General features: G+C 40.0%; 1 protein-coding gene across 1 annotated transcript in view; it reads left to right on the top strand.

Moving 5' to 3' along the window:
* The first annotated feature begins 1,371 nt into the window (after positions 1 to 1,371).
* The window catches only part of Ppat-Dpck (Bifunctional Phosphopantetheine adenylyltransferase - Dephospho-CoA kinase), a 47,044-nt gene continuing 22,446 nt past the window's right edge, over positions 1,372 to 25,969 (top strand). The window contains exons 1-3 of the mRNA XM_071659789.1: positions 1,372 to 1,551; positions 4,894 to 4,962; positions 24,171 to 25,460. Coding sequence (XP_071515890.1) covers positions 4,894 to 4,962; positions 24,171 to 25,460 — 1,359 coding nt within the window. The 5' untranslated portion in view covers positions 1,372 to 1,551. The remainder of the gene's footprint in view (positions 1,552 to 4,893; positions 4,963 to 24,170; positions 25,461 to 25,969) is intronic.

Below are 25,969 nucleotides of genomic sequence, written 5' to 3'. Positions count from 1 at the left end.
TGTATTATCACCTCGTTGTGCAGTGATCTTCCTGTAGCTGGAAGTCATCAAGTGCTGATATATGAACAGAGAATCTCTGTTTAGATATATTTGCACCAGTAGCTTCCAGCTTCCGTGTAGATCAAACAAATCAAATATAGCTAAAGATTACAACACGCCATATTAACTGATATGAATGCACACATTCGAAAATGCTAAACCATCCTCTTGTGTTTGTCGGTAAAGAAGTTGACAAGGTTATCCACTTTGATCCGTTTTTTGCCTTTCGTAGATGGATCCTAATCACTGAAACAGCAGACTGATTATCACCACACAAATAGTTTATTAGGCAATTCTTAACCTGTTTCAATGACAAAAAAATATATGTCATAAGTGGCAGGTACATTGGCTAGTACAGTCTGTACAAGTCCCCGGGAATGTATCCTTGTATTGTGTTAGGAAAGTTGACGGTTCCACAACACTTTAGTGGTAATCTTAACACCAGAAACTTGTTTACTTTCCATTAAGTGTTTAGCTTGTTTTAACTCATCTAGAAATTCTGGATCAGCGAGTTTTGTCGTTGAGCGTTATAGCGAATTGTCGTTGTGAATGATCGTTTATGTTGTAAGAATTTAGCGAAGTATGAGTTACGAGCTGAGACAGATTGGAGAAGGGATTTGTTTGTTATGTCGAATTAGGATTCATTCTCAGCCTGTGATCTGTCCATTACAGGATAATAAAGAGCGTTTCAAGTGATTCAGTCTCTGCCAATGATCTGTCCATTACAAGGTAATACAAAGAGTTTCTAGTGATTCAGTCTTTGCCAATGATGTCTCATTTCTAGCATTTATTTCTGTGATTCCTACAAAAAGAAAAGACATCGATTAATGATGGTGCAACTTAAGTAAGTACTTACCTTTTGAATCAATTTATAACTAAGAAAAGACAAGAAGATCAATATTTTCAACACATACACGACGTATACTGAAGTTCGTACGTGTAAGTTACCATACTAGCTAAGTTAGGCCATAAGTTACCATAATAGCTAAGTTAGGCCATAAGTTACCATAATAGCTAAGTTAGGCCATAAGTTACCATAATAGCTAAGTTAGGCCATAAGTTACCACAATAGCTAAGTTAGGCCATAAGTTACCACAATAGCTAAATTAGGCCATAAGTTATCATAATAGCTAAGTTAGGCCATAGGTTACCACAATAGCTAAATTAGGCCATAAGTTACCACAATAGCTAAATTAGGCCATAAGTTATCATAATAGCTAAGTTAGGCCGTAAGTTACCATAATAGCTAAGTTAGGCCATAATTTACCATAATAGCTAAGTTAGGCCATAAGTTTCATGGTTTTCTACGAAGACTCCTCACCCTTACAGACAACGGATGTAAACATCGTTATCATCATGGTCGGCTACTGCTTATAAATCAACAAACAAAGCATTGTGTGCAGTACTAGGAAGTGAACAGACTTAAAGCTTACCACACAGCGAAATAAGAGGCTTTAGTGACCAGTCGTTCAGGAAATATAATAGTTGGAGCTGTCGTCTCAGTTCATCATCGTAAGTTCTTTAGAAAACTGTCAGGAAAGTGCCGACATGTACTGTAAGATCTCCTTTGATTATGTAATACAAGATCTTTTAGTTAATTATGCCTAGTTTCGGGAGACTGCATCTTACTTAACGTTAGATTTCGTTGTGATTCTAGTACCATTATCAACGAAAATCGATGGATTTATTGTAGATAGTAGAACTGTGTTATACTAGTAGAATCACCTGAGTGTTAAGGGTAAGATTTCTTAGGTTGATATTTTTCTGGATTACGATAGACATTAATGAAAAGAAAGGCAGTCCCATTCCAGGATACCTAACCTAATCAATCCCAACGTATCACAGTAAAATCAAGTGTATTTAATCTTAACCTGTCAAACATGAAATGATTAATATTATTGGAATGAAGCAAGATAAGAACTCGTTCTTGTAGCTGTCTGATATGAGATGCTATTCTTTACCTGTAACTATTTCAAAAAGTGCTGAAATTATCATATCGGATAAACCAGTCATTCATAATTACATTCTCTTTGCCTCAACAAAATCATGTAAACATCTGGACTTCCGCATCTCTCACTTCAAGTGAGAACATTAAAATGACATCGAAGAGTTTGCTTAGATCCATCAGATGTAAGTCTGTCCAGTTGCATCTCATGACAAATAGAAAATGTATCCCATAATACTCTGATCCTCATTGAGAGCTGCACAGTGCTGTGGACCTTATAAAAGTAAACAATAATTTCAAAGCCCAAGCACCAGTAAACCAAGATGTGGTGGAAGCAGTTATGAAACGAGGCATCACCACAAGTTTTGATCATAAATCAGCATAACATAGTCTTTTGAATGTTGTGAAGAAAATAAGCATTACAAGTGTGTGCAGATCATATTATCAACATTTAGCTAATGTCACACTTTCATTGATAGTTTTTCCTTAAAACAAGACAGGCTGAAATTGATTTGACTCTTCTTCCTTGGTTAGTGTGATACTAATAGGTATTTCGAAAAAAAATAACTGCGTTTGTACAATGGCACTATGCATGCATTCTGCCATTCCTCAGGCACTTCACCATGATCCATGCATACATTACCAGCCAATCAACAATACAGTCACCCCCCCTTTTTTTTTTAATAAATTCCACTGCAATACCATCCAAACCCACTGCCTTGCCGGATTTCATTTTCTGCAAAGCTTTCTCTGCCTCCTCTCTCTTTACCAAACCTGACCAAAACACCCTACATCTACCACTCTGTCGTCCAACACATTCAACAAACCTTCAAAATACTCACTCCATCTCCCTCTCACTTCATCACTACCTGTTATTACCTCCCCACTTGCCCCCTTCACCGATGTTCCTAATATTGTCTAAAGACAATATTGACTTGTTGTTACAGTTGAGTTATTAAATGATGTCCCAACATCCAGATATGAGTAATGACCTAGGAAAATATCAAGAGTAATTGCTTGTGCTTTAGATAACCAGTGTTATGGCTTTGTCCTGAATAAAGCCAGTAATGACCACTAATGAAACAAGTGGGTTTTTTGATGTCCCAATATTTAGATTTCATTGACATTTGTTACATGAGCCTGTGACCATGCACTGGGTAGGGGATATGCAGCATACAATTATCTCTTATACCTGATACTTGTTATCAGGGCCTGGGAGAAAGACAGCGGACCTGGCACTTCTGTTGCCTTACCCCTTATCCCCCTAATTAACAAAATGCTCCCCCCACAATCTTGTATGTTATTTTTTCTCCTTCACAAGATTCACTAATCAGTTTTCTTTAAATTACATCAAACGTGCATAATCATTGCCTCAGTATATTTCAAATATTTTATTGAGCCCAGGCTCCATCAAAGGATGAACCCTAGTGCTTTGCACCATGTGTACCCCCAATCTCTCAGAGTCTACTTATCGTAGTGTCTGTGTACCTGTTTTCCAAACTAGCTCTATCGTTACCTGTGATTTTGGGACAAACTTTAGCTGTTTAAGAAAATTTTTGGCATGAAAACTTGTAATTTTTGCCCAAAAATTATGTTTAAAGTTTGAATGAAAAATTCACTAAGAAATCTCTTTCATTATTGAAGGTCTTTTGAATTTTCCCTTTAATTATATAGCCCTAGGACCCTTATTGTGGGGCTCTTGCAGCTCAGCAATCTTTAGCAGGGAAACGATGGACTCCTTTAGAGTGAAAAGTTCCTCAACATCAAGGAAGAACTTTACCTGTGGTGTAAGGTCATGCAGAATCCAGTCTTTTGACTAAGGGCAGGAAATGAGTGACTTTTTCATCCTGTAGACATTCATTGCAGCTGCCATACCATCACCAACTTATTAGACTCAGATAGACTTCTCTAAAATGAACATGATGAGTGAAGGTACTCATTTCTTATCCATTCTTACATTGTTCTGGACAAGTATGTCCAGACTCCAACTTGAAATATGACCTGGATTTGAGATTCCATTTACCAGTAGATTTAAGTAGGAAGGAAAACTTGAATTCATATAGAATACAAAGAGATACCAAGACAAGAGAAGCTGTTATATTCTCAGCTCTCCACATTTAGGCTATGAAAATTTTTGCATCACCAAGACTGTTTTTCGTTTTGGTGTAAATAAAAGAAAACCCAAGGCTTAGTTCATATGTATGGTTGGTTGGGAGGACAGTCAGATGATGGAGTGCATTTGAGTGTCACATTCAGATGTGCAATAGTTAAGTAGTTACATTTTTCAGTCTTTGGTAAAATTTAAGTCCAGTATACACATGCACTTTCTGAAGGAAACATTCTATTTGAATAAAGGAATGGGTCTCCATGAACATAGCAAGTTAGTCACAAGAATATATGAATAGTACAATGATTGAGCAATTCATTTATTATTGTGTGAATGCAGTTTCATTTTATCAGTGTCAGTCAGTTTTGCAAAGTATTTAAGTGGGTTCCATTATTTTGGTATGAACTATTTTCAGAACTGTCAAAGTTTTAAGACCTCAGAGATTTTAGAATTGATAGATTGATTTTAGATACATCCACACACATATGTATTGTGTACTTTTTTCCAAACAAATGTAATGAACCTTGCATGACACACACTTACTGTCAGAATTTTTTTCCATTGAACTGATTTAGAACATGAATAAGATTTCCTACCATTAAATGAATTCTTTATTGCCTGTGCCTTGAATGAAAAGAAAATTATGCTTATCACATGAACTACTATTCATCTCTGATTGTTATATTCATTTTTATATTAGGAATTTTTATTTATAAACATAAGAATACTTAACATTGCAATACATGTACCAGACTGGTAACAAATATAGTTTTAATTTCTAATTCTTCTCTTGGTGATTCAGATGGCTTACATGACAGGCTTGCTTGTTTTAACTCAGCCAGTCCGAAAGATTATCCCAAGCCTGCCCAAGGTTAGTGATTTGTATTTTTATGCAGAGATGTATTAGATCATCCCTTTAAATGCATCTACTCTGTGTATTTGGTTGAGATTAGATTTCTGATAAATTATGATATATCAAAAGATTTTGTATGAATAAGTTTGAAATTTGAAGTGAAATATCGTCAAGCATTAGTTTATTAAGTATTTTTACATAATATGTAATGAAGATGTTATCATAGTTGAAAATTATATTACATTGTTATGGTGTGCCAGGATGTATAGAGACTTGTATCTCTAGATTGCAGAAGTTATGTGTAATGTGTTCATTTCTGACCATGCTCAGACCATCATAGAAATCATTACCCTTGATGTAAAGTATTGCTCACTGATGATAGGCAAAGGATCCTCCTCCTCGATGCAAACCTGAAAATATGACGAGGAAGAATGTATCAATTAAATCCTCAAAATGTCTGTAAGATACCAAAAAGATTCCAAATAAGAATATGCAAGTACCTAGCTAAAAGATAGTGGGCCATATCTGTATTTTGCCTAGTAGAATTAAAATTCCACAGGGAGTGATTACCAAATCCTTCAGAGGCTGTTTGAAATAAATGGCTAAAAACAATTCTAGGTACATTGCACATAGCATTAGAGAATGACAGCATTGTCAAATCAGCTGTATAGTTCAATGAGTCCTACACAAGAACCCTGTCTTGAGGTGAAATTCATTGTAGGTACTCACAGGAAGGTACATTTTTACTTATAAAAGAGCTTGGAAATGCAGTGGGAGCACTGATAGAAAAAAGAAAATAATGGGAATCAGGCAGCAGTAGCATGCCAAAATCAAGTTGATGATAAGCCAAAGCATATCAGTCACAGAGAATAGCAAAAATGTAAAATGAAGTAGTGATAGAATTAAATGAAAGAAAGGATTGAAAATGAGGGGGCAGAATCATAACAGTGGTTTATGTTATATGCACAAGAACAGAATTACTACACATTCTTTTTATTTTCCACACTTGATTGCCATTTCCTGCAGTAGCAAGGTAGCACCAGGAATGGAAGAAAGAAGACCACATCCATTCTTTAGCTGTCATGTGTAATGCACCTAAACCACAGCTCCCTATCAACAACCAGGCCCCACAGACCTTTCCATGGTTTACCCCCGATGCTTTACATTGAGAACGTGTGACCCATGTTTACCCCATCATTCCAGTTCTTTCCATCCCATGCATGCCTTTCACCCTCCTGCCTGTTCACATCATTCAAAGTCTTTTTACTCCATCCTTCCATCTCCAATTTTGCCTCCCCATTCTACATGTTTCTTCCACTTCTAACACACAATATCCCTTTTGTCAACCTATCCTCACTCACTCTCTTCATGTGTCCAAACCATTTCAATACACCCTCTTCAGCTCTCTCGGCCACACTTTTTATACCACACATCTCTCTTACCCTTTCATTACTTACTCGATCAAACCTCCTCACACCACATAATATCCTCAAACATTCATTTCCAGCTCATCTAACCTCCTCTGCACAACCCTATCTGTAGCCCACGCCTCACAACCATATAACATTGTTGGAACCACTATTCCTTCAAACATACCCATTTTTGCTCTCTGAGATAATGCTCTTGCCTTCCAAACATTCTTCAATGCTCCCAGAACCTTCAAGCCTTCCCCCAACCCTGTGACTCACTTCTGCTTCCATGGTTCCATCTGCTGATAAGTCCACTCCCAGATATCTAAAACACTTCACTTCCTCCAGTTTTTCTCCATTCAAACTTACCTCCCAATTAACTTGTCCCTCAACCCTTATTTACATTTACTCTCAACTTTCCTCCTTCACACACTTTACCAAACTCAGTCACCAACTTCTGCAGTTTCTCACCCAAATCAGCCACCAGCACTGTATCATCAGCGGACAACAACTTACTCACTTCCTAAGCCCTCTTATCCAGAACAGACTGCATACTTGCCCCTCTCTCCTAAAACTCTTGCATTCGCCTCCCTAACCACCCCTATCCATAAACAAATTAAACAGCCATGGAGACATCATGCACCCCTGCCATGAACCGACATTCACTGGGAACCAATCACTTTCCTCTCTTCCTACTCATACACATGCCTTACATCCTTGGTAAAACCTTTTCACTGCTTCTAGCAACTTACCTCCGAAACCACATACTCTTAAAACCTTCCACAAAGCATCTCCATCAACCCTATGCCCTCTCCATATCCATAAATGTTACATACAAATCCATCTGTTTTCCAAGTATTTCTCACAAAAATTCTTCAAAGCAAACTCCTCTACCACTTCAGAAACCATGCTGCTCTTCTACAATCTGATGCTCTGTGCATGCCTTTACCCTCTTAATCAATACCCTTTCATATAATTTCTCAGGAGTACTCAGCAAACGTATGCCTCTGTAATTTGAATACTTGCCATACTAATATATATTGTGAAAATGCTTTAAGGATTTTAAAAATTTAGAAAACATCATGTTTCAGTCTATAAGGTTATTCAGAGGGAAAAATAATGGTTTTTACATTTGTAATCAAACATAGCATCCACTTGATTGAATCTGTTTAGCCAAATTCAGCAGTGGAAGAAATCATGCACAATGTACCAATGATGATGACTGTAAGTGTGAATGATATAGTTTGATATATTGTTAGGATAAAGTCACTAACAGCTACCTGAGCTAAGTAACCAAGGTTGTTATATATTTTTTTTTACTTGCAAAGCTAGTGGTGACAAGGATGCAGCCAAACTAATCAGCTATAACCTAAAAAGGATGAATCAGCAGAGGATATTAGATGTAACATGCTAAATGTGAATATAAACAAAAATATAATGTCCATAAAGAAAGGGATCTTGCACGTGAACAACAAAGAACATATTTCCATTAAAAGATGCATTAAAACAAAGGGACATTGGTTGATCTTATAATTAAGAGGATATGAAATCGCATACCAAAGAAATGCAAATTCTGTATTAAGGTTAATATAAAGTAAATAGAAACATGATCCTCATAATTAGATGCATAAGTTGTTGTCTTGGCATGCATGAGTTCCACATTGGAAATATATGGTAGAAGAATAAGGTTGTTTTGATTATGACATGTTTAGTAAATAAGACATGTTTAGTCAAAGATGGCACAGACAACCTAATAAGAGCTGAACAGCAGAAGCAAATAGTGATGAAGATGATGAATAGAATGGTTTGATGGACAGTTAAGATAGCAAAAGTTATGATGATGATGGAAGCCAGTAAAGGAAGTTATATCATACATGAAAAGGAGAAGACAATTGAACAACACTGACAAAGATGAAGAAACAAAGTAAAATGTACCAGAAAATGAAAAGTTGTTAGACATTGCTACTTTGGAAGATTTACATTCAGTGATACATGTAGAGATGATTATGCTCTTTTATGCTGTAAGATGTATTACAGTAAACACATATATGCAGAAAGATGTAAAGGTCAACAAATATATAATTTCAGACATTCAGAAGTGTGCAAATCTCTTGACCAAAACAGGATGGCCTTACTGTGTGTTGCTTCATGCTCTGCTGCTTTACTTTATTGTAGTGTTCTTTTCATTCTGATACCCTTATTCATTTACTAGTTAGCATCATTCACTGTAATGCTGTTAGTGGTAAAGTGGTGATTAAGTTATTAAAGAAAGTGAATGGGTCTATGATGAATTTTTTTGAAATACTGAGACAATGAAAGAATGTGGAAAGACTGTTACTTCTTTATCTGCTCTGAAGTTAAGCAGAAATAGGGATCCAGTAACACTAGAAATGGAAAGGTTTTTTTCTTTTCTAAGCTGAGATAGCGTGAGCAGCTGAGGTCCTAATCAAGGCCATCCCAGTAATGCTCAAGGGTAAAGGGGAAGAGTGGTTTGGGAATGTCTTGGGAGTAAAGTCAGGGGTTGGTGAGAGGACAAGAGCAAGGGAAGGAGTGGCACTGCTCCTGAAACAGGAGTTGTGGGAGTATGTGATAGAGTGTAAGAAAGTAAATTCTAGATTAATATGGGTAAAACTGAAGGTTGATGGGGAGAGATGGGTGATTATTGGTGCATATGCACCTGGGCATGAGAAGAAAGATCATGAGAGGCAAGTGTTTTGGGAGCAGCTGAATGAGTGTGTTAGTGGTTTTGATGCACAAGACCGTCTTATAGTGATGGGTGATTTGAATGCAAAGATGAGTAATGTGGCAGTTGAGGGAATAATTGGTATACATGGGGTGTTCAGTGTTGTAAATGGAAATGGTGAAGAGCTTGTAGATTTATGTGCTGAAAAAGGACTGGTGATTGGGAATACCTGGTTTAAAAAGCGATATACATAAGTATACGTATGTAAGTAGGAGAGATGGCCAGAGAGCGTTATTGGATTACGTGTTAATTGATAGGCATGTGAAAGAGAGACTTTTGGATGTTAATGTGCTGAGAGGTGCAACTGGAAGGACGTCTGATCATTATCTTGTGGATGCGAAGGTGAAGATTTGTAGGGGTTTTCAGAAAAGAAGAGAGAATGTTGGGGTGAAGAGAGTGGTCAGAGTAAGTGAGCTTGGGAAGGAGACTTGTGTGAGGAAGTACCAGGACAGACTGAGTATAGAATGGGACAGACTGAGTATAGAATGGAAAAAGGTGAGAACAAAGGAGGTAAGGGGAGTGGGGGAGGAATGGGATGTATTTAGGGAAGCAGTGATGGCTTGCACAAAAGATGCTTGTGGCATGAGAAGAGTGGGAGGTGGGTTGATTAGAAAGGGTAGTGAGTGGTGGGATGAAGAAGTAAGATTATTAGTGAAAGAGAAGAGAGAGGCATTTGGACGATTTTTACAGGGAAAAAATGCAAATGAGTGGGAGATGTATAAAAGAAAGAGGCAGGAGGTCAAGAGAAAGGTGCAAGAGGTGAAAAAGAGGGCAAATGAGAGTTGGGGTGAGAGAGTATCATTAAATTTTAGGGAGAATAAAAAGATGTTCTGGAAGGAGGTAATAAAGTGCGTAAGACAAGTGAGCAAATAGGAACTTCACTGAAGGACGCTAATGGGGAGGTGATAACAATTAGTGGTGATGTGAGAAGGAGATGGAGTGAGTATTTTGAAGGTTTGTTGAATGTGTTTGATGATAGAGTGGCAGATATAGGGTATTTTGGTCGAGGTGGTGTGCAAAGTGAGAGGGTTAGGGAAAATGATTTGGTAAACAGAGAAGAGGTAGTAAAAGCTTTACGGAAGAAGAAAGCTGGCAAGGCAGCAGGTTTGGATGGTATTGCAGTGGAATTTATTAAAAAAGGGGGTTAGTATATTGTTGACTGGTTGGTAAGGTTATTTAATGTATGTATGATTCATGGTGAGGTGCCTGAGGACTGGCGGAATGCTTGCATAGTGCCATTGTACAAAGGCAAAGGGGATAAGAGTGAGTGCTCATATTACAGAGGTATGAGTTTGTTGAGTATTCCTGGTAAATTATATGGGAGGGTATTGATTGAGAGGGTGAAGGCATGTACAGAGCATCAGATTACGGAAGAGAAGTGTGGTTTCAGAAGTGGTAGAGGATGTGTAGATCAGGTGTTTGCTTTGAAGAATGTATGTGAGAAATACTTAGAAAAGCAAATGGATTTGTATGTGGCATTTATAGATCTGGAGAAGGCATATGATAGAGTTGATAGAGATGCTCTGTGGAAGGTACCAAGAATATATGATGTGGGAGGCAAGTTGTTAGAAGCAGTGAAAAGTTTTTATCGAGGATGTAAGGCATGTGTACATGTAGGAAGAGAGGAAAGTGATTGGTTCTCAGTGAATGTAGGTTTGTGGCAGGGGTGTGTGATGTCTCCATGGTTGTTTAATTTGCTTGTGGATGGGGTTGTTAGGGAGGTGAATGCAAGAGTTTTGGAAAGAGGGGCAAGTATGCAGTCTGTTGTGGATGAGAGAGCTTGGGAAGTGAGTCAGTTGTTGTTCGCTGATGATACAGCGCTGGTGGCTGATTCATGTGAGAAACTGCAGAAGCTGGTGACTGAGTTTGGTAAAGTGTGTGAAAGAAGAAAGTTAAGAGTAAATGTGAATAAGAGCAAGGTTATTAGGTACAGTAGGGATGAGGGTCAAGTCAATTGGGAGGTAAGTTTGAATGGAGAAAAACTGGAGGAAGTGAAGTGTTTTAGATATCTGGGAGTGGATTTGGCAGCGGATGGAACCATGGAAGTGGAAGTGAATCATAGGGTGGGGGAGGGGGTGAAAATCCTGGGAGCCTTGAAGAATGTTTGGAAGCCAAGAACATTATCTCCAAAAGCAAAAATGGGTATGTTTAAGGGAATAGTGGTTCCAACAATGTTGTATGGTTGAGAGGCTTGGGCTATGGATAGAGTTGTGCGCAGGAGGGTGGATGTGCTGGAAATGAGATGTTTGAGGACAATATGTGGTGTGAGGTGATTTGATCGAGTAAGTAATGTAAGGGTAAGAGAGATGTGTGGAAATAAAAAGAGCGTGGTTGAGAGAGCAGAAGAGGGTGTTTTGAAATGGTTTGGTCACATGGAGAGAATGAGTGAGGAAAGATTGACCAAGAGGATATATGTGTCGGAGGTGGAGGGAACGAGAAGTGGGAGACCAAATTGGAGGTGGAAAGATGGAGTGAAAAAGAATTTGAGTGATCGGGGCCTGAACATGCAGGAGGGTGAAAGGCATGCAAGGAATAGAGTGAATTGGAAGCGATGTGGTATACCGAGGTCGACGGGCTGTCAATGGATTGAATCAGGGCATGTGAAGCGTCTGGGGTAAACCATGGAAAGTTGTGTGGGGCCTGGATGTGGAAAGGGAGCTGTGGTTTCGGGCATTATTACATGACAGCTAGAGACTGAGTGTGAACGAATGGGGCCTTTGTTGTCTTTTCCTAGCACTACCTTGCACACTTGAGGGGGGAGGGGGATGTTACTCCAGGTGTGGCGAGGTGGCGATGGGAATAGATAAAGGCAAACAGTATGAATTATGTACATGTGTATATATGTATATGTCTGTGTGTGTATATATATGTGTACATTGATGTATAGGTATGTATATTTGCGTGTGTGGATGTGTATGTATATACATGTGTATGGGGGTGGGTTGGGCCATTTCTTTCGTCTGTTTCCTTGTGCTACCTAGCAAACACGGGTGACAGCGACAAAGCAAAATAAATAAATAATGAATATATATATATATATTTTTTTCTTTTAAACTATTCACCGTTTCCCGCGTTAGCGAGGTAACATTAAGAACAGAGGACTGGGCCTTTTTTGGAATATCCTCATCTGGCCCCCTCTGTTCCTGCATTAGCAAGGTAGTGCTGAGAACAGAGGACTGGGTCTGTGAGGGAATATCCCCACCTGGCCCCATTCTCTGATCCTTTTTTTGGAAAATTTAAAAAAAATATGAGGGGAGGATTTCCAGCCCCCCGCTCCCTCCCCTTTTAGTCGCCTTTTACGACACGCAGGTAAGACGTGGGAAGTATTCTTTCTCCCCTATCCCCAGGGATAATATATATATATTTTTTTTTTTTTTTTTTTTTTTTTTTTATACTTTGTCGCTGTCTCCCGCGTTTGCGAGGTAGCGCAAGGAAACAGACGAAAGAAATGGCCCAACCCACCCCCATACACATGTATATACACACGTCCACACACGCAAATATACATACCTACACAGCTTTCCATGGTTTACCCCGGACGCTTCACATGCCTTGATTCAATCCACTGACAGCACGTCAACCCCTGTATACCACATCGCTCCAATTCACTCTATTCCTTGCCCTCCTTTCACCCTCCTGCATGTTCAGGCCCCGATCACACAAAATCCTTTTCACTCCATCTTTCCACCTCCAATTTGGTCTCCCTCTTCTCCTCGTTCCCTCCACCTCCGACACATATATCCTCTTGGTCAATCTTTCCTCACTCATTCTCTCCATGTGCCCAAACCATTTCAAAACACCCTCTTCTGCTCTCTCAACCACGCTCTTTTTATTTCCACACATCTCTCTTACCCTTACGTTACTTACTCGATCAAACCACCTCACACCACACATTGTCCTCAAACATCTCATTTCCAGCACATCCATCCTCCTGCGCACAACTCTATCCATAGCCCACGCCTCGCAACCATACAACATTGTTGGAACTACTATTCCTTCAAACATACCCATTTTTGCTTTCCGGGATAATGTTCTCGACTTCCACACATTTTTCAAGGCTCCCAAAATTTTCGCCCCCTCCCCCACCCTATGATCCACTTCCGCTTCCATGGTTCCATCCGCTGACAGATCCACTCCCAGATATCTAAAACACTTCACTTCCTCCAGTTTTTCTCCATTCAAACTCACCTCCCAATTGACTTGACCCTCACCCCTACTGTACCTAATAACCTAATAATTGGAGCGATGTGGTATACAGGGGTTGACGTGCTGTCAGTGGATTGAATCAAGGCATGTGAAGCGTCTGGGGTAAACCATGGAAAGCTGTGTAGGTATGTATATTTGCGTGTGTGGACGTGTGTATGTACATGTGTATGGGGGGGGGTTGGGCCATTTCTTTTGTCTGTTTCCTTGCGCTACCTCGCAAACGCGGGAGACAGCGACAAAGTATAAAAAAAAAAAAAAAAAAAAAAAAATATATATATATATATATATATATATATATATATATATATATATATATATATATATATATATATATATATATATATATACACACACACACATATATATACATATACCAGGAGAGACTGAATACAGAATGGAAAAAGGTGAGAACAAAGGACATAAGGGGAGTGGGGAAGGAATGGGATGTATTTAGGGAAGCAGTGATGGCTTGCGCAAAAGATGCTTGTGGATTGAGAAGTGTGGGAGGTGGGCAGATTAGAAAGGGTAGTGAGTGGTGGGATGAAGAAGTAAGATTATTAGTGAAAGAGAAGAGAGAGGCATTTGGAAGATTTTTGAAGGGAAATAATGCAAATGAGTGGGAGATGTATAAAAGAAAGAGGCAGGAGGTCAAGAGAAAGGTTCAAGAGGTGAAAAAGAGGGCAAATGAGAGTTGGGGTGAGAGAGTATCATTAAATTTTATTGAGAATAAAAAGATATTTTGGAAGAATGTAAATAAAGTGCGTAATACAAGGAAACAAATGGGAACTTCAGTGACAGGGGCTAATGGGGAAATGATAACAAGTAATGGTGATGTGAGAAGGAGATGGAGTTAATATTTTGAAGGTTTGTTCAATGTGTTTGATGATAGAGTGGCAGATATAAAGTGTTTTGGTCGAGGTGGTGTGCAAAGTGAGATGGTTAGGGAAAATGATTTGGTGAACAGAGAAGAAGTAGTAAAAGCTTTGCGGAAGATGAAAGCCGGCAAGGCAGCGGGTTTGTATGGTATTGCAGTGGAGTTTATTAAAAAAGGGGGTTAGTATATTGTTAACTGGTTGGTAAGGTTATTTAATGTATGTATGATTCATGGTGAGGTGCCTGAGGATTGGCGGAATGCTTGCATAGTGCCATTGTATAAAGGCAAAGGGGATAAGAGTGAATGCTCAGATTACAGAGGTATAAGTTTGTTGAGTATTCCTGGTAAATTATATGGGAGGGTATTGATCGAGAGGGTGAAGGCATGTACAGAGCATGAGATTGGGGAAGAGCAGTGTGGTTTCAGAAGTGGTAGAGGATGTGTGGATCAGGTGTTTGCTTTGAAGAATGTATGTGAGAAATACTTAGAAAAGCAAATGGATTTGTATGTATCATTTATGGATCTGGAGAAGGCATATGATAGAGTTGATAGAGATGCTCTGTGGAAGGTATTAAGGATATATGGTGTGGGAGGCAAGTTGTTAGAAGCAGTGAAAAGTTTTTATCGAGGATGTAAGGCATGTGTACGTGTGGGAAGAGAGGAAAGTGATTGGTTCTCAGTGAATGTAGGTTAGTGGCAGGGGTGTGTGATGTCTCCATGGTTGTTTCATTTGTTTGTGGATGGGGTTCTTAGGGAGGAGAATGCAAAAGTTTTGGAAAGGGGCAAGTATAAAGTCTGTTGTGGATGAGAGAGCTTGGGATGTGAGTCAGTTGTTGTTCGCTGATGATACAGTGCTGGTGGCTGATTCATGTGAGAAACTGCAGAAGCTGGTGACTGAGTTTGGTAAAGTGTGTGAAAGAAGAAAGTTGAGAGTAAATATGAATAAGAGTAAGGTTATTCGGTACAGTAGGGTTGATGGTCAAGTCAGTTGGAAGGTAAGTTTGAATGGAGAAAAACTGGAGGAAGTGAAGTGTTTTAGATATCTGGTAGTTGATTTGGCAGCGGATGGAACCATGGAAGCGGAAGTGAACCATAGGGTGGGGGAGCGGGCAAAAATTCTGGGAGCCTTGAAGAATGTGTGGAAATCGAGAACATTATCTCAGAAAGCAAAAATGGGTATGTTTGGAGGAATAGTGGTTCCAACAATGTTGTATGGTTGCAAGGCGTGGGCTATGGTTAGAGTTGTGCACAGGAGGGTGGATATGCTGGAAATGAGATGTTTGAGGACAATATGTGGTTTGATCGAGTAACAATGGGGTAAGAGAGATGTGTGGAAATAAAAAGAGTGTGGTTGAGAGAGCAGAAGAGGGTTTTTTGAAATGGTTTGGTCACATGGAGAGGATGAGTGAGGAAAGATTGACCAAGAAGATATATGTGTCGGAGGTGGAGGGAACGAGGAGAAGTGGGAGACCAAATTGGAGGTGGAAAGATGGAGTGAAAAGATTTTGAGTGGTCGGGGCCTAAACATGCAGGAGAGTGAAAGGCGTGCAAGGAATGGAGTGAATTGGAACGATGTGGTATACCGTGGTTGACCTGCTGTCAATAGATTGAACCATGGCATGTGAAGCATCTGGGGTAAACCATGGAAAGTTCTGTGGGACTTGGATGTGGATAGGGAGCTGTGGTTTCAGTCCATTATTACATGATATCTAGAGACTGAGTGTGAATGAATGGAGCCTTTGTTGTCTTTTCCTAGCGCAACCTCGCACACATGAGGGGGGAGGGGGTTGTTATTCCATGTGTGTCGGGGTGGCGATGGGAATAAATAAAGGCAGACCGTATGAATTATGTACATGTGTATATATGTATATGTCTGTGTGTGTATATATATATGTGTACATTGAGATGTATAGGTATTTATATTTGCGTGTGTGGACATGTATGTATATACATGTGTATGTGGGCGGGTTGGGCCATTGTTTCGTCTGTTTCCTTGCGCTACCTGGCTAATGCGGGAGACAGCGACAAAGCAAAATAAATATATATAAATATATATTCAAACTTACCTCCCAATTGACTTGTCCCTCAACTCTACTGTACCTAATAACCTTGCTCTTATTCACATTTACTCTCAGCTTTCTTCTTTCACATATTTTACCAAACTAAGTCACCAGCTTCTGCAGTTTCTCACACGAATCAGCCACCAGCACTGTAATATCAGCGAACAAAAACTGACTTTTTTCTCAAGCTCTCTCATCCACAACAGATTTCATACTTGCCCCTCTTTCCAAAACTCTTGCATTCTCCTCCCTAACAACCCCATCCATAAACAAATTAAACAACCATGGAGACATCACACACCCCTGCTGCAAACCTACATTCACTGAGAACCAGTCACTTTCGTCTTTTCCCACACATGCACATGCCTTACATCCTCAATAAAAACTTTTCATTGCTTCTAACAACTTGCCTTCGTCACCATATATTTTTAATACCTTCCACAGAGCATCTCTGTCAATTCTATCATATGCCTTCTCCAGACCCATAAATGCTACATACAAATCCATTTGCTTTTCTAAGTATTTCTCACATACATTCTTCAAAGCAAACACCTGATCTACACATCCTCTACCACATCTGAAACCTCACTGCTGTTCCCCAATCTGATGCTCTGTACATGCCTTCACCCTCTCAATCAATACCCTCCCATATAATTTCTCAAGAATTCTCAACAAACTTATATCTGTAATTTGAGCACTCACATTTTTCCCCTTTGCCTTTGTACAATGGCACTATGCAAGTATTCTGCCAATCCTCATGCACCTCACCATGAATCATAGATAATAAAATAACCTTAGCAACCAGTCAACAATACAGTCACCCCCTTTTTTAATAATTTCCACTGCAATACCATATAAACCCGCTGCCTTGCCCGCTTTCATCTTCCGCAAAGCTTTTACTACCTCTTCTCTGTTTTTTTATTTTTTTTATTATACTTTGTCGCTGTCTCCCGCGTTTGCGAGGTAGCGCAAGGAAACAGACGAAAGAAATGGCCCAACCCCCCCCCCATACACATGTATATAAATACGTCCACACACGCAAATATACATACCTACACAGCTTTCCATGGTTTACCCCAGACGCTTCACATGCCTTGATTCAATCCAGTGACAGCACGTCAACCCCGGTATACCACATCGCTCCAATTCACTCTATTCCTTGCCCTCCTTTCACCCTCCTGCATGTTCAGGCCCCGATCACACAAAATCTTTTTCACTCCATCTTTCCACCTCCAATTTGGTCTCCCTCTTCTCCTCATTCCCTCCACCTCCGACACATATATCCTCTTGGTCAATCTTTCCTCACTCATTCTCTCCATGTGCCCAAACCATTTCAAAACACCCTCTTCTGCTCTCTCAACCACGCTCTTTTTATTTCCACACATCTCTCTTACCCTTACGTTACTCACTCGATCAAACCACCTCACACCACACATTGTCCTCAAACATCTCATTTCCAGCACATCCATCCTCCTATGCACAACTCTATCCATAGCCCACGCCTCGCAGCCATACAACATTGTTGGAACCACTATTCCTTCAAACATACCCATTTTTGCTTTCCGAGATAATGTTCTCGACTTCCACACATTCTTCAAGGCCCCCAGAATTTTCGCCCCCTCCCCCACCCTATGATCCACTTCCGCTTCCATGGTTCCATCCGCTGCCAGATCCACTCCCAGATATCTAAAACACTTCACTTCCTCCAGTTTTTCTCCATTCAAACTCACCTCCCAATTGACTTGACCCTCAACCCTACTGTACCTAATAACCTTGCTCTTATTCACATTTACTCTTAACTTTCTTCTTCCACACACTTTACCAAACTCAGTCACCAGCTTCTGCAGTTTCTCACATGAATCAGCCACCAGCGCTGTATCATCAGCGAACAACAACTGACTCACTTCCCAAGCTCTCTCATCCCTAACAGACTTCATACTTGCCCCTCTTTCCAAAACTCTTGCATTTACCTCCCTAACAACCCCATCCATAAACAAATTAAACAACCATGGAGACATCACACACCCCTGCCGCAAACCTACATTCACTGAGAACCGATCACTTTCCTCTCTTCCTACACGTACACATGCCTTACATCCTCGATAAAAACTTTTCACTGCTTCTAACAACATTCCTCCCACACCATATATTCTTAATACCTTCCACAGAGTATCTCTATCAACTCTGTCATATGCCTTCTCCAGATCCATAAATGCTACATACAAATCCATTTGCTTTTCTAAGTATTTCTCACATACATTCTTCAAAGCAAACACCTGATCCACACATCCTCTACCACTTCTGAAACCACACTGCTCTTCCCAAATCTGATGCTCTGTACATGCCTTCACCCTCTCAATCAATACCCTCCCATATAATGTACCAGGAATACTCAACAAACTTATACCTCTGTAATTTGAGCACTCACTCTTATCCCCTTTGCCTTTGTACAGTGGCACTATGCACGCATTCCGCCAATCCTCAGGCACCTCACCATGAGTCATACATACATTAAATAACCTTACCAACCAGTCAACAATACAGTCACCCCCTTTTTTAATAAATTCCACTGCAATACCATCCAAACCTGCTGCCTTGCCGGCTTTCATCTTCCGCAAAGCTTTCACTAACTCTTCTCTGTTTACCAAATCATTTTCCCTAACCCTCTCACTTTGCACACCACCTCGACCAAAACACCCTATATCTGCCACTCTATCATCAAACACATTCAACAAACCTTCAAAATACTCACTCCATCTCCTTCTCACATCACCACTACTTGTTATCACCTCCCCATTTGCACCCTTCACTGAAGTTCCTATTTGCTCCCTTGTCTTACGCACTTTATTTACCTCCTTCCAGAACATCTTTTTATTCTCTCTAAAATTTAATGATACTCTCTCACCCCAACTCTCATTTGCCCTTTTTTTCACCTCTTGCACCTTTCTCTTGACCTCCTGTCTCTTTCTTTTATACATCTCCCACTCAATTGCATTTTTTCCCTGCAAAAATCGTCCAAATGCCTCTCTCTTCTCTTTCACTAATACTCACTTCTTCATCCCACCACTCACTACCCTTTCTAATCAACCCACCTCCCACTCTTCTCATGCCACAAGCATCTTTTGCGCAATCCATCACTGATTCCCTAAATACATCCCATTCCTCCCCCACTACCCTTACTTCCATTGTTCTCACCTTTTTCCATTCTGTACTCAGTCTCTCCTGGTACTTCCTCACACAGGTCTCCTTCCCAAGCTCACTTACTCTCACCACCCTCTTCACCCCAACATTCACTCTTCTTTTCTGAAAACCCATACAAATCTTCACCTTAGCCTCCACAAGATAATGATCAGACATCCCTCCAGTTGCACCTCTCAGCACATTAACATCCAAAAGTCTCTCTTTCGCATGCCTGTCAATTAACACGTAATCCAGTAACGCTCTCTGGCCATCTCTCCTACTTACATAAGTATACTTATGTATATCTCGCTTTTTAAACCAGGTATTCCTAATCATCAGTCCTTTTTCAGCACATAAATCTACAAGCTCTTCACCATTTCCATTTACAACACTGAACACCCCATGTATACCAATTATTCCCTCAACTGCCACATTACTCACCTTTGCATTCAAATCACCCATCACTATAACCCGGTCTCGTGCATCAAAACCACTAACACACTCATTCAGCTGCTCCCAAAACACTTGCCTCTCATGATCTTTCTTCTTATGCCCAGGTGCATATGCACCAATAATCACCCACCTCTCTCCATCAACTTTCAGTTTTACCCATATTAATCGAGAATTTACTTTCTTACATTCTATCACATACTCCCACAACTCCTGTTTCAGGAGTATTGCTACTCCTTCCCTTGCTCTTGTCCTCTCACTAACCCCTGACTTTACTCCCAAGACATTCCCAAACCACTCTTCCCCTTTACCCTTGAGCTTCATTTCACTCAGAGCCAAAACATCCAGGTTCCTTTCCTCAAACATACTACCTATCTCTCCTTTTTTTCACATCTTGGTTACATCCACACACATTTAGGCACCCCACTCTGAGCCTTCGAGGAGGATGAGCAATCCCCGCGTGACTCCTTCTTCTGTTTCCCATTTTAGAAAGTTAATACAAGGAGGGGAGGATTTCTGGCCCCCCGCTCCCGTCCCCTCTAGTCGCTTTCTACGACACGTGAGGAATACGTGGGAAGTATTCTTTCACCCCTATCCCCAGGGATAATATATATATATATATATATACATATACACATACACACACATACACATACATACGCACTTATACACACACACACACACATACATATATATACATATGAAAAATGTAAGAAACAATTTAGAAAACTGAAACTTCTAGCTTGAAATGAATGAAAAAAATGAATGTCACATAATGGTTCAACCTCTGGCTATGGAAAAAGGAAATGTATAATTTATTTACACAAACGTCAATAGCAGTTCTCATCAATTTAACCACTGTATCAATAAGCTTCAATGTCTAAGCTTCAATGTCTTCTCTGTTTACCAAATCATTTTCCCTAACCCTCTCACTTTGCACATCACCTCAATCAAAACACCCTACATCTGCCACTCTATCATCAAACACATTCAACAAACCTTCAAAATACTCACTGCATCTCCTTCTTACATCACTGCTACTTGTTATCACCTCCCCATTAGCCCCCTATACTGACATTCCCATTTGTTCCCTTGTCTTACGCACTTTATTTTCCTCCTTCCAAAATATTTTTTTTTTTTTTTTTTTTTTTTTTTTTTTGCCGCTGTCTCCCGTGTTTGCGAGGTAGCGCAAGGAAACAGACGAAAGAAATGGCCCAACCCACCCCCATACACATGTATATACACACGTCCACACACGCAAAGACACATACCTACACAGCTTTCCATGGTTTACCCCAGACGCTTCACATGCCTTGATTCAATCCACTGACAGCATGTCAACCCCGGTATACCACATCGCTCCAATTCACTCTATTCCTTGCCCTCCTTTCACCCTCCTGCATGTTCAGGCCCCGATCACACAAAATCTTTTTCACTCCATCTTTCCACCTGCAATTTGGTCTCCCTCTTCTCGTTTGCTCCACCTCAGACACATATATTCTCTTGGTCAATCTTTCCTCACTCATTCTCTCCATGTGCCCGAACCATTTCAAAACACCCTCTTCTGCTCTCTCAACCACGCTCTTTTTATTTCCACACATCTCTCTTACCCTTACGTTACTTACTCGATCAAACCACCTCACACCACACATTGTCCTCAAACATCTCATTTCCAGCACATCTATCCTCCTGCGCACAACTCTATCTATAGCCCACGCCTCGCAACCATACAACATTGTTGGAACCACTATATTCTTTTATTCTCCCTAAAATTTAATGATACTCTCTTACCCCAACTCTCATTTGCCCTCTTTTTCACCTCTTGCTCCTTTCTCTTGGCTTCCTGCCTCTTTCTTTTATACATCTCCCACTCGTTTGCATTATTTCCCCATCAAAAATCATCGAAATGCCTCTCTCTTCTCTTTCACTAATAATCTTACTTCTTCATCCCGCCACTCACTACCCTTTCTAATCTGCCCGCCTCCCACGCTTCTCATGCCACAAGCATCCCTTGCGCAAGCCTTCACTACTTCCCTAAATACATCCCATTCCTCCCCCACTCCCCTTACATCCTTTGTTCTCATCTTTTTCCATTTTTTACTCGGTCTCTCCTGGTACTTCCTCCCACAAGTCTCCTTCCCAAGCTCACTTGCTCTCACCACTCTTTTCACCCCAACATTCCCTCTTCTTTCCTGAAAACTTCTACAAATCTTCGCCTTCGCCTTCACAAAATAATGATCAGAAATCCATCCAGTTGCCCCTTTCAGCAAATTAACATCCAAAAGTCTCTCTTTCGCATGCCTATCAATTAACACGTAATCCAATAACGCTCTCTGGCCATCTCTCCTACTTATATATGTATACTTATGTATATCTCTCTTTTTAAACCAGGTATTCCCAATCACCAGTCCTTTTTCAGCACATAAATCTACAAGCTTTTCACCATTTCCATTTACAACACTAAGCACTCCATGTACACCAATTATTCACTCAACTGCCACATTACTCACCTTTGCATTCAAATCACCCATCACTATAACCCGGTCTCGTGCATCAAAACTACTGACACGCTCATTCAGCTTCTCCAAAAAGACTTCCCTCTCATGATCTTTCTTCTCATGCCCAGGTGTATATGCACCAATAACCACCCATCTCTCTCCATCCACTTTCAGTTTTACCCATATCAATCTAGAGTTTACTTTCTTACACTCTGTCACATACTCCCACCACTCTTGTTTCAGGAGTAGTGCTACTCCTTCCCTTGCTCATGTCCTCTCACTAACCCCTAACTTTACTCCCAAGACATTCCTTAACTTCTCTTCCCATTTACCCTTGAGCTTCGTTTCACTCAAGAGCCAAAACATCCAGGTTCCTTTCCTCAAACATTCTACCTATCTCTCCTTTTTTCTCATCTTGGTTACATCCACACACATTTAGACACTCCAATCTGAACCTTCGAGGAGGAAGAGCACTCCTGCATGACTCCTTCTTCTGTTTCCCCTTTTAGAAAGTTAAAATACATTGTGTATTATCCCTGGGGATAAGGGAGAAAGAATACTTCCCATGTATTCCCTGCGTGTCATAGAAGGCGACTAAAAGGGGAGGGAGCGAGGAGCTGGAAATCCTCCACTCTCGTTTTTGATTTTCCAAAAGGAGGAACAGAGAAGTGGGCCAAGTGAAGATTTCCCTCAAAGGCTCAGTCCTCTGTTCTTAAAGCTACCTCGCCAATGCGGGAGATGGCCAATAGTATGAATAAAAAAGACAAAAAATCTTTGTGTATGTATATCGTAGCCTGAACCAGGTACTCATATTATCAACCAACCATTAGGAATGGATGAATAGCTGGGTTGACTATGGACCGTCTGCTGTGACCAGGATTTGAACCTGTGCACTCAACCTGAGTGGCCTGTGAATTCCTCATAGTCAGGAACGCTAACTGCTACACCACCACGGTTGTCCATGTTGATTGAGGATAGAATTCAATACTACATTCCTCTTACTTGATTGCTTTTTCCAAAGAAAAGTGGCAATCTATGTGAGAATATAAAGAAAGAATATCCTTGGGTGTTTGATTTTGAACCTTTCAGTTCCATTAAGGGGTCATTTCTTTTGTCCAAGCCTTGACGAGCATCTTTGGCTTGGACAGAAGAATTAGTGTATACAGGATGGATGTTAGAAGGCATAGGATGTCAAATGCAGTTATTGGTAATACTCATTGAACAAAGGTATCACAATCTCAGTTTGGATGAGCTAAAATTTATATAGCCAAAGTTGCATTTGTATGTGCTTTCCTAATGCCTATCTTTCATGTTTAGATCCTTGCATATGTACCTCTTCACCTTCCCACCTTGTAATAGGTGGTCTGGCCCATGGCAAATAATGATAGCAGTCGTGAATACTTGGTCTGGAGCCTCAGTATTTTATCACCTTACTTTCAATTTCACAAAATGATTCTTATACATTCAGTGACATACAGATATGTTACAACTTATCTTTTTGAATGAAAAGAACAGTTTAAGTATCAAACAGCATGAGCGGATCCATTTCATAATAACAGTATACAAAGATTTTTATTTATAGTTTTCTTTATTCTTTTTATCAGTTTGTCAGGTAGAAATTATGATTTTATTCAAAGGTCTTTAATGTGGCAAGGTCACTGATATGTCCAGAGTGCAAATAATGCCTCTTAGGATTGAATCAATATCTTGTTGCTTGAGAGTGCAGAGCATTGCTTGAGAGTGCAGAGCACTATCACTGTGCTGTGATGTCTGATTGCATTTCTAACAAATTTTTTCCCTCCCAAGGTTCTGAAAGCTGCAGCGCAGCATGTCAGCAAGACCCTGTACATTCATCTTGATCCTCTGGCTAAGACAAAGTTACCAGAGATGAAACAAGATCTTGCCCTCTACAGTCGCATTATCACAAATATATATTCCAGTTCAATGGCTCAATGTCAGGATTTAGATGTAAGAGTCCTCTTGGCAGGATTCAAAGGCCCTTCAGAAGTTCCTCTTGAGACACACGCAAAAGTTGATTTATTGCTTTTTGATCAAGCCACAAATGACAGGTTAATTGATTTGGAAGAGAGATATAAAAGCTATTTATGTAACAGTGAAAAGAAGGTTTTCCTCTTTGAACAGGAATTACAGAATGAGGAAGAGATAGAGGTTCCACATTCTACAAAACATGAAATTGCAAACATACTTCATTCCAGTGTTGCTATAGGAGGAACATTTGATTGCATTCATGCTGGACACAAAATTCTCTTATCTGAAGCACTTTTGAGATGTAAAAACAAACTCACTTGTGGTATTGCAGATGGCCCACTGCTTGAAAACAAAGTCCTTTCTGAATTTGTTGTGCCTTGTGATCAGAGAATTAGTGCAGTTAAGGAATTTGCCACTGATATAGATCCCACTGTTGAATATGATATTGTACAAATTACAGACCCAATGGGACCTACTAGATGGGATCCAGATATGGATATGATTGTAGCTAGTGAAGAGACAAGAAAAGGTGTCACAAGCATCAATAAGATACGTGAAGAAAGTGGTCTGAAACCTTTAGACGTACATATCATTGGGCTGGTGGAGGATCAGTGTAGAGAATTTACTGAAGAAGAGGTAAAAGTAAGTGCTAGTTCCCAGAGAATGAGACGTCTTGGAACCTTTCTTAAACCTGTAGTCCCTAACCCTACCATTGCATTCCACCCATATGTAATTGGACTGACAGGTGGATCTGCAAGTGGTAAGTCAAGTGTTGCAAACCGATTTGCAAAGCTGGGAGCTGGCATAATTAACTGTGATAGATTGGGCCATGAAGCTTATAAGAAGAACACAGAGTGTTACAAGAAACTAGTTGAAACCTTTAGCTCAGATATTATTGGTAGTGATGATGAAATCAACCGTAAGGCCTTGGGTGCAAAGGTTTTCAGTGATGAGAAAGCCCTTGAAACATTAAATAGCATAGTCTGGCCAGAGATTGGACATTTGATACAGAAACAGAAAAAAGACTTAACAGATGAAGGATTCAAAATTGTTATACTGGATGCAGCAGTGCTTCTTGAGGCTGGCTGGGAAAAATATTGTCATCAGGTGAGTTAAAGCTAAATATTACTTTTGTATCAAGTTCTTTTCTCTTGTTTCTATTAAATAAGTAATTTATTATATTTCTAATATTATTGCTAATTTAGCATTGTTCAACTTTTTTAAGTATTCTTGTATTCTTCTCAAGTAAATTACCTACAAGTCAGCCATAGTTCAGTGCAGAAGTAGAACCAAACTCAGGTGGAAATCAGTGGTGTAATTCTTTTTTGGTATGCAGTAACACATTTCCTGACATGTTACTTTCTCTAAGTGGGAGAAAAGTACAAGATACAGGTATAGATAGACAAGTTAAGGATCAGGAGAGAAGTGATTGACCATTGAGAGAGTAGATGAGGTTGGCACAGCTACTCCCTTGTCTGACCATTGAAAGCTCACCACCTCTGGTTGGCCAGGTGTGCATGGATATATGAAGCAAGTGGAATGAAAAGGGCAGAAAAAGTGTTAATTAGTGGAATTCCTTATAGAGGTAAAGGAAGTGGGACAACATGTTATGAGTG

The sequence above is a fragment of the Panulirus ornatus genome, chromosome 68 (assembly GCF_036320965.1).
Source record: "Panulirus ornatus isolate Po-2019 chromosome 68, ASM3632096v1, whole genome shotgun sequence".
Taxonomy (NCBI): domain Eukaryota; kingdom Metazoa; phylum Arthropoda; class Malacostraca; order Decapoda; family Palinuridae; genus Panulirus; species Panulirus ornatus.
Note: the sequence above shows the minus strand (reverse complement) of the source record. Positions and strands in the feature narration are given on the sequence as shown.